The sequence below is a fragment of the Cucurbita pepo genome, chromosome 8 (genome assembly GCF_057944985.1).
Source record: "Cucurbita pepo subsp. pepo isolate OVF chromosome 8, ASM5794498v1, whole genome shotgun sequence".
In the NCBI taxonomy this organism is placed as follows: Eukaryota; Viridiplantae; Streptophyta; class Magnoliopsida; order Cucurbitales; family Cucurbitaceae; genus Cucurbita; species Cucurbita pepo.
The window spans coordinates 8,759,648-8,770,188 of NC_141805.1; the positions used below are offsets into that span (position 1 = coordinate 8,759,648).

The window sequence follows — 10,541 nt, forward strand, 5'->3', positions numbered from 1 at the left end:
GGTAGGAGCGCTCGCGAACCATGCGGCTATAGGAAAAATCGTAGATCTATGTCATTTGAGTCTAGTGGTATTTTGTAGTGGCTTTTAACCATTGTTATGTTTTGAATATCAAAAATTACATTTATCGCAAACTCATACTTATATTTAAATATTTACGAATTTAATATATTTTGAAATTTAGTACGTTGAAATTCTCGTCTAGTGCCCATATCTTAAGAATGAAAATATATATATATAGTCAGTGCTTGACAATTTGTAATTCAAACTTCGAAGAACGATCATTACATAAAATTGTTTCTAATGTCGATTAAAATCACTCCATTTTATTTTAAAAAAATAAAATATAAAAATGAATAAGAACAAAACAAACTCAAAATTAAAAATAAAATTTAGACAACCATCAGGAGAATTTCAACCTTTTTCAAAAAATTAAATAATAAAAGGACAATTTTCATTCATTAATTTTACTTTTATTTTCATTAAGCTTGAATTTCTAGCTGCCAAACCTTTTCTCACAACTTTATTTTTTAAAAAGCAAAAGTTAGTCATGATTATGATTCCTTTCCATAAAGCTAAATTTTATACGTTTTTTCTTTTATTAATTACAATTTATTCTTTAAAAAGATTCCGCTCCTAAAAAAGGTGGTGACCATGATCGAAAAATGTCGTGATACAGATTTTCGTACGAGTTAGAGAATTTAAGGAGAAATGTCAGTATTAATTTTTGTCATAGTTTGTCTGATGAGTCCCGAATCAAGTTCAAGAAATGGGCGAGCTAGGTCTCTAGTGGAATACGCCACAATTATTGGATACGTTGTGTTTTACCGTGCTTATGTTGTGAGCCTCGAAGATCGAGGGAAGATCCTACGAAACTACAATGACATCCAAAAATGAATATTTTTTTAAATTTAAATTACAAGAAAAATAATTACAATATATTTGTTAAGAATGAGAAATAGAATTTGATCGAAGGTATGTTCTCATTCTTAACATGGTATCAGAGCATCGATCTTGGCTTTCTTAAATATCAAAATTTTCCTCTTGAGTTACGGTTTGGTATTAGACCTAAAGCCAAACCCTAACTTAATTAGTCTTTACGGCAGCAATTCATCAACTAACTCAATCCATCTTTACTGCAGCTGTTCATCAACTAACTCAATCAGTGAAGCCTTTACAGCCACGATGATCCATCGTGATAAGTCCAATCGAGTATCACAACAACCCCAACTTCCTACTTTCAACAACTTTCAAACCATCGCCATTGCTTCCGAATCTCAATTATTCTTAACAATATTTAATGATTCCAGATAGTGCAGATAGTTGCATTCATGACAATAGATTGGTATCTTCTTCTAGAAATAATCCGTTTTTAAAAAATTAAAAAATAATTTCTCCAGAAAATAATTTATTTTAAAACAAATTATTTTAATCCACGTGAATGAACCCAAGTAATTATATATTAACCAATGATTATTCAAAATTGTAAGTTCTATATTTTTTTAAAATAAAAATAATTATTTCTCTATATAATATGACTTCCGGAGAACGCAAAGAGACTCCCACGTTCAAATCAATTTTAATCTGATTAATATAAAATTTAAAATTTAATATAGTCGAATATTTCAAATATATATTCTTTTTATAGTTATTTAATTTTATATGAATGGAAATGTCATTTTCACGTCGTAAAACGCACAGTGGAGGGTGCCTAACCGTAAAGGAGGGTCCGGTCAACGATGCAACAGTAAACTACGCAACCGGAAGGTTAAGGGGTTTGTGATACTTATAGTTTGGTATTTAAGACTTATTGGTATTCTTGAATGGTGTAATATTTAATAGGAGTATACACACCAAAAAGTTATACCTCATAAGGAGGGGTCTAATGGGGGAGTACTTTTTTTTCCATTTCGACAAAAGACCCACACCCAAGTTCCATAGCTTTGGGTCCGCTATCCCGATCATGATTTTCCTACCTCCAGAGGGAAAAGTCCTTCCCTTTTTGGCCGGTTGTGGGCGAGGAGGGATTCGAACCAAATAATAATAATAATAATAATAACAAGAACATATATGCTACAAAACAATATTTAAGTCGAATATAAGTAAAGGTAAAATAAATAAGTATTCTGACATCATAGTTAAGAACATGTTTGAGAGTAATTTTGAAATAATTAAAATTATTTTTCATGTGATAATTTTTTTAAAAAAAATATATCTTTAATTATTTAAAATAGAGATATTCACGAGCGAAGACGGAAAGTCTTCCCCGTCCCCAACCCTACCGCCTATTTCATTTCATATCTCTGTAAAATTTGTCGCTTATTTTTTCATAATTTATTTTTACTCTTTAAAAAGATAAGGTATTTTAAAGTTTTATTTATCAATATAATATTTATTAAAAAAGATTGTTAAAAAATCTTAATAAATCAATACATTTCATAAACAAATATAAACATAAATTTTAAAAATTCAAATGTTAATATTAGGCGCGTTAGAAATTTAAAAAATCCACAACAATATAGATATATATTCAACTTGGGATGAACTTACTACTTAGATGCTTTTAGCAGTAATCCGCTCCACACTTGGCTATCTAGTGTTTACTGTGGGTACGATAACTGGTACACCAGAGGTGCGTCCTTCTCGGTCCTCTCGTACTACGAAAAGGTCCTCCCAATTCTCTAACGCTCACACCAAATATGGATCGAACGTCGTGATATAATAAAAAAATGTTCTTGATTCTGTCTCTCATTCACGTCCAAACAAATCCTAATTCTAGTAGAATCAACATCTCTAACTCAAAAAATTTTATTATCATATGAAAATTGAATTAATATTAGCCATATAAAACAAAATGGTTTCAGGGCCTTGAATGTAAAGCCCAATTGAAGGCGACTCAGCCCAGCCCAGCCCAGCCCATTTCTCTCTGTAAGTAAATAAATAAATAAATAAAATGAATTTTATTTTATTACAGTTCTAAAACCCTTAACCCCCTTCAGCTCAGTCGTGTCCAGTAGAATTTCCAGATCTCCTCTTTTTTCTTTCATGGCTTCTGCTTGCCGAAGAATTGCGAGCAGAATCTCCCAATCTTCCTTCAGAACACTTCTCCGTACAGCTTCTCCGGCCAAATCTCCATCTTCCAAGTTCTCCCTGCCGTCTAAATCCTCTGCACCTTCCGTTAGCCGATTCTCTCTCGCCAGGTATTTCTCTTTATCCTTTTATTTCTTCTTGTTTCTGTAAATTGTGTCCACTTTTGTTGCTTGTTTTCATTTTGATTTTTCTGATTGGTTCTACTACTGCTAGGTCTCCGTCGGAGCTGGGATGCGTTCAATCGCTTTTGCCTTTTCACAACGCGGTTGCTGGAGCGAGAATGATTTCCTGTCTGAGCACAAATTCGAGGAGTTGTCGTGCGCTTTCTCAGGGTACTACTCTCTGCTGACCCTCTCCTGGCATCTAACATGAAATATTCTACTTTCTTTTGAATTGTGAGTAGCTTTTTTATGCATTACCTGTAGACTTTTCCTTTTCTTGCTCTGCAATTGTATGTCAGTATTTTTGTGATGGCATCTTCTGATTTTTGTTGTAGTTTTCATTGGTGCATTGCTCCGCAAATCGTGCACATTGTGTATGAAGTATCAACCATGTTCCATGATCTTACAATTTAATGTTTTTTTTTTTTTTTTTTTTTTTTTGACGTTCTTTCTGGCATAAATTGGTACAATTATAGTTTAGAAGTTTAGAGTACTGGATTGCTACTGATGCTTTAGGAAGTTTTTGGTCAACTTGTATAAAAATGGAAGTCGAACTGAAGCTAGATCGTTTATAAGTTGACCATTCCAGGAAGAGAAACCATCCTAGTTTTGGTTCTCCCTTTTTTGGTTTCTTTCTTTATTGGTTTCAACTTTTGTACCCCAGTTCAACTGGTCTTTGTCTCGAGTAAAATTAATTACTAGAACGATAAGGAGAGAATGAATGGAATGACTTTGGTTCTTGACTGGGGACCTTGAAACTGACTGGAGTATTTGGTTCCTGCAGGCACATAATATCAATTGTCAATATGCTTGAAAGAAATAGATTGGAAGTTTGTGGAGCTTTCCTATTATGGTGCAGTGTATCGATATCAAGTATGAAACTAATTAATCTCATAGTAGCCCTAAAATGTCGAAGATATTCAGATTCCTATTATTATAACTTGCAAGGAACTAATGATCTGTCATGGCTCGTTACCACTTTTAATTACCATATAAAAAATGGAACTGTTGCATACTCTCTATTCAGCAGTAGTCATTTCCTGAATCTTTAAATCTTAAGAGTCTCCTATGGAAAACTTTTGACTTGAAAAGTCGGTTACCAAATTTAAGAGAACGGAATGACAGATTGGGTTTCCCCATAAATCAGCTTTGTGTCTGCAATCTAGTTCTCATCATCCTGAAGAAAACTATCTCGACAAGAATCTATTCAGTTCTCATGGAGTTCATGATGTTAGAATAAGGGGATGATCCAGTCTATAGTTTTAGTTAATTCCGTTATATGAACTAACCGTTGTTTGTTTTATGAACGGCATCATTTTTGCTTACAATAATTGTGTGTAGCGAGCTTAAAAGATTGTACCTTTGAAGTTATGGCTCACAAATACTCTTATGATTGTTCTTATCATTCAACCCATTAATTTCTTTTATCAAATAATCTATATGACCTAACTTCTCATTGCCCCAGATGCATTTGATGGTACGTGAGACATATTTGCTGTTTTTGAAGGTGGGCCAGTCACGCTATACTTCACTAATCTAGAAATGTCACTTTTGAGGGATGTGTAAAGGTTCCATAGATGTTAGTTCTTGGTGCTTTTGGTTTGCACATTTAATGATGCCCATATCATACTCCTTTAGTTCTGTGCCAAGCAAACCTTGACTATTCTCGTAACTAATCTTACGGGACGACTATCTAACTCGAGAAAAATCCATATTACTTAAGGATCATATATCAGTTGGCATTGTTGACAATAATTTATGGATTGTTTTTGTTACTGTAGAACTAGATTGCCGCATCAGTTTTCTTGAATGAGATATGAAATGAATCATATTGCATTTTGGACTCCATTCCTGCTCGATCTATTACTTACATTCGTAGCATATCTTCCTTATTTTTGTACTTGTATTCTGTGGCTGCAGAGCTAGGTTTATCCGTTCCAAGGTGACTTAATTGGGCAGATCACTGCAGTGACAAAGGGATGTCAGCAATGGCTTAGTGGATTTCTTTTAAGTACTATGACCAATTCTGCTCAATTTGTTTAACTAATTTTGATTATTCCATATTCAGAATATGTTGAACTAAGAATATAGTGATTCTAGTTCTCATGGCAACTCGGTAAACAATATTTTTCGCCATTGTTGTGGGTCATAAATGTTTGATCTGTGTCATAGATATGTATGTTTCTTATTTATTGAGATACACATCATATTATTTTCTTTTGACTTCCATGGAAAACAATATATCTTGTAAAACAATGGCGGCTGTTTTTCTTACTACTAGAACAAGCAGCCTACAAAATGATGAATGGCATACTTTGTACTATGAGCTTAAGAGATTATAACACCAAGGGCTGGGAAAATTTTGCATTGAAATCTTGTACAATCATTGGCCAGTATATTGTCATTCATGATCTTAGTTCTGTTAATGGGTTCCTTTTAAAATCATCGATGTCATCTGTATGGGAAATCTTCAAAGCTTATGCAAAAGGAAAAAGAATCTATAATCATCTGCAGCTCCCAATTTGATTACTTTCTGCTACCTCTGCCAGTTTTAAATCCCTACGAGCGACACAGGCACCCCAAAAGAGCTCGCCGAACCGATCCACTCGAACCACCCTCTGGTTTGTGTATTTGCCCTTTTCTATATACATCCCCCTATTTGTCCCATCGGCCCAACCATAGTTCAACAATGCTCAGTAGTTGGTTTGATACCATAATCCTCAATTGTTTGTTTGTTTGTTTGAAGTACTGCATCATGATCTGATCTCCCATTGGTAGAATGCTTAGAAATGTGATGCTATCAGGTTTTACATCTTTCATCTAATGGCATTTAGTAACATGCTAAGAAATGTGATGCTATCAGGTTTTACATCTTTCATCCTATTGGCATTTAGTAGAATGCTAATAAATGTGATGCTATCAGGTTTTACATCTGTGGGCAAGCATTCATTCGCCCACGTGTATAGATCAACAGACCCACTCAAATGCTTGAAAATGTGAATAGATGCATCTTATCCTTTTAACGCAGTGTATTCTAAGATGGAAGTATTTGGCCCATCCATCTTTGACAGAATTGTATAATTTTATCTACATGGTTAAATAAATTAACCATGAACTACCTCAAGAAATTACATTACACGACCTTACCCATCATAATTAGAGATACCTACATGGTTAACTAAATTATGAACACCTTAAGAAATTACATTACACGACCTTACCCATCATGATTAGAGATGTTCATTTAACTGCCTCAAACGAGTCGGCAATTCTTATTTATACGGAGAATAAGGAGATGGTCGGAGGAAATTTCTTTCTATTAACTAAGCAGGGTTGTCCCCATCTTCGTACCTAACACTAACCTTGCCAAAATCCTCATCCTGCTCTGTCTTGCTCATTTTTATGTCCAACATTATATTATATTTTTGCTTATGAAATATTATTAGATATTTTTTTAAGAATATATATTAGATGAAAAAAGAATTATTAGGGAATCTGATTCTCCTAAATTTACTATAAGAAATCTCTACCTTCGTCCTTGTAATATAAAAATAAATTGAGAATTTCATGAGACAAAAGGAAGCAAGACATCTGCGGAGAAGAGACTAAGACTACTAATTATAGTTCGTCAACCCGTAGAGAATATAGGTAACAAAAAAAGCTCAAATGGGTGAGAAGCAAATTCAATTCACCCAACAATTCCCAATCCTTTTGGGAGACATTGCTAATATAAGCAAGGAAAACGGACATCCTTGACTGTTGGGAAGAAAACAAAAAGAACAGCAAGGAAAAAGCGAAGAAAATAACTGCAAAAATTGATTGGAAAGCGAAGGCTTTTCAAGAACAAACACAATGAGAAACCATGGAAGAACAGAAAAGGAAGCTTTAAAAAAGCATACACAAAATTTTCTTCTGTGATTTCTGTTTGGAGGAAAAGAAAGAGAAAGAGAAAATCAATGGAAGACTTTGGTATCATGTCTGGGTTGGTGGCCGTGCAGTTTGTGTATGCAGGGAACTCTGTTTTCATGAGCTTTCTCATGTCTTTAAGCATTGATCCATTAACTCTCATCATCTTCACAACCTTCTTCACTTTTCTCATTGTCTCTCCCGTTGCTGTTTATTTCGAACGGTTCGTCTTCTCTCTCGTTCGATAACGATTTTGTTTTTTTGCTCGATAAAACCACGTTTTAAATGGTTATCAAACGAGGCTTTGTTCACGGGTTTTGCAGGTCGAATTGGCCGACCAAACTTAGTCCAAAGTTGATAACTCAGATTCTTCTCATATCCTTTGGAGGGTAAGCAAGAATTCTCAATTTTCATACCATTTTTAGGTTCTTTAGCTATGAAATGTGCTTGAATTATTGTAACATTTGCAGGGTTACATTGTTTCAGTCCCTTTTTCTTAAAGGAATACAGCTAACTTCGCCTTCGGTAGCGACTGCGATGCCGAATCTCGCCCCGGGACTCATTTTTGTTATTGCTTGGATCTTTAGGTACATCGAATTAACTTTCTGTTCGTTATCAAGTTTTTTCGTGTTCAATAATAAGGGACAGTTTCATTGATGCAGATTAGAAAAGGTTCGGCTAAGTTGTATCTATAGCAAGATCAAGCTTTTAGGTACATTTCTCTGTGTGATAGGCGCATTCACCATGAGTATACTGCACAGCACTTTGTCGGATGCAGCTGAAAATGATAATGTCGGACGACGTCTGACGGATCAAGCGTTTGATGAACAAAAGATCGTCGGTTGCGTGTATCTTGTCTCGGCGGTAGTCGTTTTGTCTAGCGTAGTTGTTCTTCAGGTATGTCAACTATTATTGCACATATCTTGTGATGATCGACAAGATCCACTTTTCGAGATTTTGAATCATGTGACGTTCGACAGGCATCGACACTAGGAGATTTCCCGACACCGATGTCGTTGTGTGCGATAACGTCGCTCGTTGGAGTGCTCACAACCGTAGTTATACACATAGCTCTATATCAGAAACTTGAAATTGGTTGGTCATATCTGAGTGTTGAAAAGTTGATAGCCTATTGTGTTCTAGTAAGCAGCATTCAATTCTGTGGTATTTTAAGATCATTCTTAGTACATATTGGGTGCATATTGATGTATGTTTTTACAAATGTTGGTGACGAGAAGAGCGGAACCGTTAGCGGGGCTTGCGTGAGCTTCAACGGGTGGGCGATGAAGAAACGAGGGCCCGTTTTGGTGTCGATGTTTAGTCCAATTGGAACCGTTTGCTCACTCGTTCTCTCAGTTTTCACCTTGGGAGAACCCATCAAGATTGGAAGGTAAATTGTTACCGTTTTTGATTGTCGTTATCGTTGTCGCCGTCATCGTCATCGTGGTTAAGCAGGCGTTTGGAGCATAATGTTGATATTTGGCTATGGTTGCAGCCTTGTTGGTATGTTCCTCATGTTCACCGGGCTCTACTTCGTGCTATGGGCGAAACGGAAGGAAGGTTATGCCAACCGAAACCGCCCCGAGAGTGAGTTCGACATCGACGAGCCTCTTTTAAGTTGAATTTGAATGAAATACATGATATGTTTTGTGTTAGGCATAGAAAGATTCACAGATTTTTGTGTGAAAAAGCTTTAGATTCTGAATGAAACAATTTCAAAATGAAGAGTTCCAACATTTTGATCATTAACTTTTGCAGAAGCTTGATCACCTTTGGATGTTTTGTAAGAAGATCAGTTCAGCAACACATCAGATTTTTTTTTTTTTTTTTTTTTTTTTTTTTTTTTTTTTTTTTTTATGGAACATGGAATGAATTTTTTCAGTGAAATTGTAAATATTTTTCACTTTAACATTATTTCGAGTCACTCTTATATGTATGACGTGACGTTTTCTTATTTAAATGTGAAATATAAGAAAATAAAACAATAAAATATTTTATTCTCGTTCATGTGTGGTTCACGAGTGATAAATGTGAAAGTTAATAATATGACTGAACTTTTGATCGTGCAACTGATGTTGTTAGCTGCTCTACACTTCTTGTTCTTATTGTTATGTCAGAAAAAGTAAAATCATGATATTCATTTGTAGTGAGATATAAAATTATGATTTGGGCTCGAGATTCTTTCATGCACAAAGTTCTATTTTGGGTCGTAACAATTTTGTAATCTTTGGGTCTCGTTAGAATATAACATTGAATAATAAGCTCTTTTACCTCCTCGTAAGTCTAAACCTATCCATAATTGTTATAGAATACACATATATGCTTAAAAGAATTATACTCGTATATGCTTGAAGAAAACTAACCTAAATCGAGTTGAAATGGTTGAAAATCACTTGAACCAATTAAAATTTTCGATGAGCGGTTGCATTGACTATAACTCGAAAAATAAATGAGAAATAGTAAGTTCGAGAGAGTTTGAGAACATCGAGAGGGGAAGGGAAAGAAATACGAGAAGGAAGAGAGGAAGGAGAAGAGTTTAAATAAAGTAAATGTAAAGACTTAATTTTCTACTCAATAAAGTCGCTATTATATGCTTGACATAATTTTTTTTTTTTTTTTTTTTTTGCAAAAACATTCATTTAAAACAATTTCATAAAGCGATGTTATAGACTTGTACGTTTACATAAGGGTCTTTAAAACAACACAAACGAAAATATTCAAAGCAAATTAACCTATTTGGTTGGCCTTAATCAGAGTTCTTTCTAATATTCGTAGTTGCTTCACCCCATTTTGAACATTAACTTAATTGATTTAGTAAGATTGAATCCATTAATTTAATTTTATTTAAATTGAGAAAACGAGGATCATACTAACCTTAAACCCTTTTTATAAGGTCAAAATCAGCTTTGGGAGAGATCGGTACTAAAAACTAAAATCCCAGTTTCACCATTCGTCATGAAAATTCCAACAAAATCTTCTCATAAACACATCCAGAAATCTCCTTAATGTGGAAGTGCCAGAATTCTTTCCGATTAAACGATCGAATAGAGCTCTGTGTGGACACGTAAAACTTTGCAGAAACGAAGGGAAAGAAGGTGGAAGATGTTTAAATGTCGGTATTGTGGTGAAGTGTTTGGTTCAATAGCAACCAAAGTACAAAGATGTAATTACAGTTGAAGATTGTTAGGATGAGTCACATTGGCTAATTTTAGGGAATTAAATACTATCTCTATTGATACTAAGCTTAGTGGGAAGCTCTTATGCTCAAACTCGATGGATAAAACAAAAAATTTAATCTAACACAATTTATAATCGTTTAAAATTTATTAATAAGGTAATAAAATTGTTAAAAGTAATTAAAAAAATATATAAAATATATTAAGAATA

The 10,541-nt window shown here is 34.2% G+C and overlaps 2 protein-coding genes across 8 annotated transcripts; both read left to right on the top strand.

Annotated features, from left to right (window-relative positions):
• Window positions 1-2,977: 2,977 nt before the first annotated feature.
• LOC111799595 (uncharacterized) lies at window positions 2,978-5,471 on the top strand. Of its 6 annotated transcripts, XR_002815869.2 has the most exons (5): window positions 2,978-3,197; window positions 3,301-3,419; window positions 4,033-4,121; window positions 4,714-4,755; window positions 5,169-5,471. XR_002815869.2 is itself a non-coding variant. In XM_023682993.2 (4 exons), the coding sequence occupies exons 1-3, from the start codon at window positions 3,043-3,045 to the stop codon at window positions 4,731-4,733; spliced, it is 294 nt and encodes a 97-aa protein (XP_023538761.2). In that variant the 5' UTR covers window positions 2,978-3,042; the 3' UTR covers window positions 4,734-4,755; window positions 5,169-5,471. The 6 variants fall into 6 exon arrangements, 3 of the variants coding, with proteins under 3 accessions (XP_023538761.2, XP_023538762.2, XP_023538758.2); XR_015422111.1 differs by lacking the exon at window positions 4,033-4,121 and having other exon boundaries at window positions 3,301-3,482; XR_002815868.2 differs by lacking the exon at window positions 4,714-4,755.
• Window positions 5,472-6,857: 1,386 nt separating this feature from the next.
• On the top strand, window positions 6,858-9,084 carry LOC111800949 (WAT1-related protein At5g47470). 2 transcript variants are annotated; one of them, XM_023684881.2, is made up of 8 exons: window positions 6,859-7,377; window positions 7,478-7,543; window positions 7,625-7,741; window positions 7,817-8,051; window positions 8,135-8,296; window positions 8,393-8,544; window positions 8,650-8,741; window positions 8,913-9,084. In XM_023684881.2, the coding sequence occupies exons 1-8, from the start codon at window positions 7,205-7,207 to the stop codon at window positions 8,918-8,920; spliced, it is 1,005 nt and encodes a 334-aa protein (XP_023540649.2). In that variant the 5' UTR covers window positions 6,859-7,204; the 3' UTR covers window positions 8,921-9,084. The 2 variants fall into 2 exon arrangements, with proteins under 2 accessions (XP_023540648.2, XP_023540649.2); XM_023684880.2 differs by lacking the exon at window positions 8,913-9,084 and having other exon boundaries at window positions 6,858-7,377; window positions 8,650-8,899.
• Window positions 9,085-10,541: the final 1,457 nt, after the last annotated feature.

What these genes read in the sequence shown, in the direction of transcription:
- LOC111799595 (XM_023682990.2), top strand. Translation starts at nt 3,043, where the DNA reads ATGGCTTCTGCTTGCCGAAGAATTGCGAGCAGAATCTCCCAATCTTCC. An exon ending in AGCCGATTCTCTCTCGCCAG is followed by an intron (nt 3,198 to 3,300) that starts GTATTTCTCTTT and finishes TACTACTGCTAG; the next exon opens with GTCTCCGTCGGAGCTGGGAT. An exon ending in TTGTCGTGCGCTTTCTCAGG is followed by an intron (nt 3,420 to 5,168) that starts GTACTACTCTCT and finishes CTGTGGCTGCAG; the next exon opens with AGCTAGGTTTATCCGTTCCA.
- LOC111800949 (XM_023684880.2), top strand. Translation starts at nt 7,205, where the DNA reads ATGGAAGACTTTGGTATCATGTCTGGGTTGGTGGCCGTGCAGTTTGTG. An exon ending in GTTGCTGTTTATTTCGAACG is followed by an intron (nt 7,378 to 7,477) that starts GTTCGTCTTCTC and finishes CGGGTTTTGCAG; the next exon opens with GTCGAATTGGCCGACCAAAC. An exon ending in GTTATTGCTTGGATCTTTAG is followed by an intron (nt 7,742 to 7,816) that starts GTACATCGAATT and finishes TCATTGATGCAG; the next exon opens with ATTAGAAAAGGTTCGGCTAA.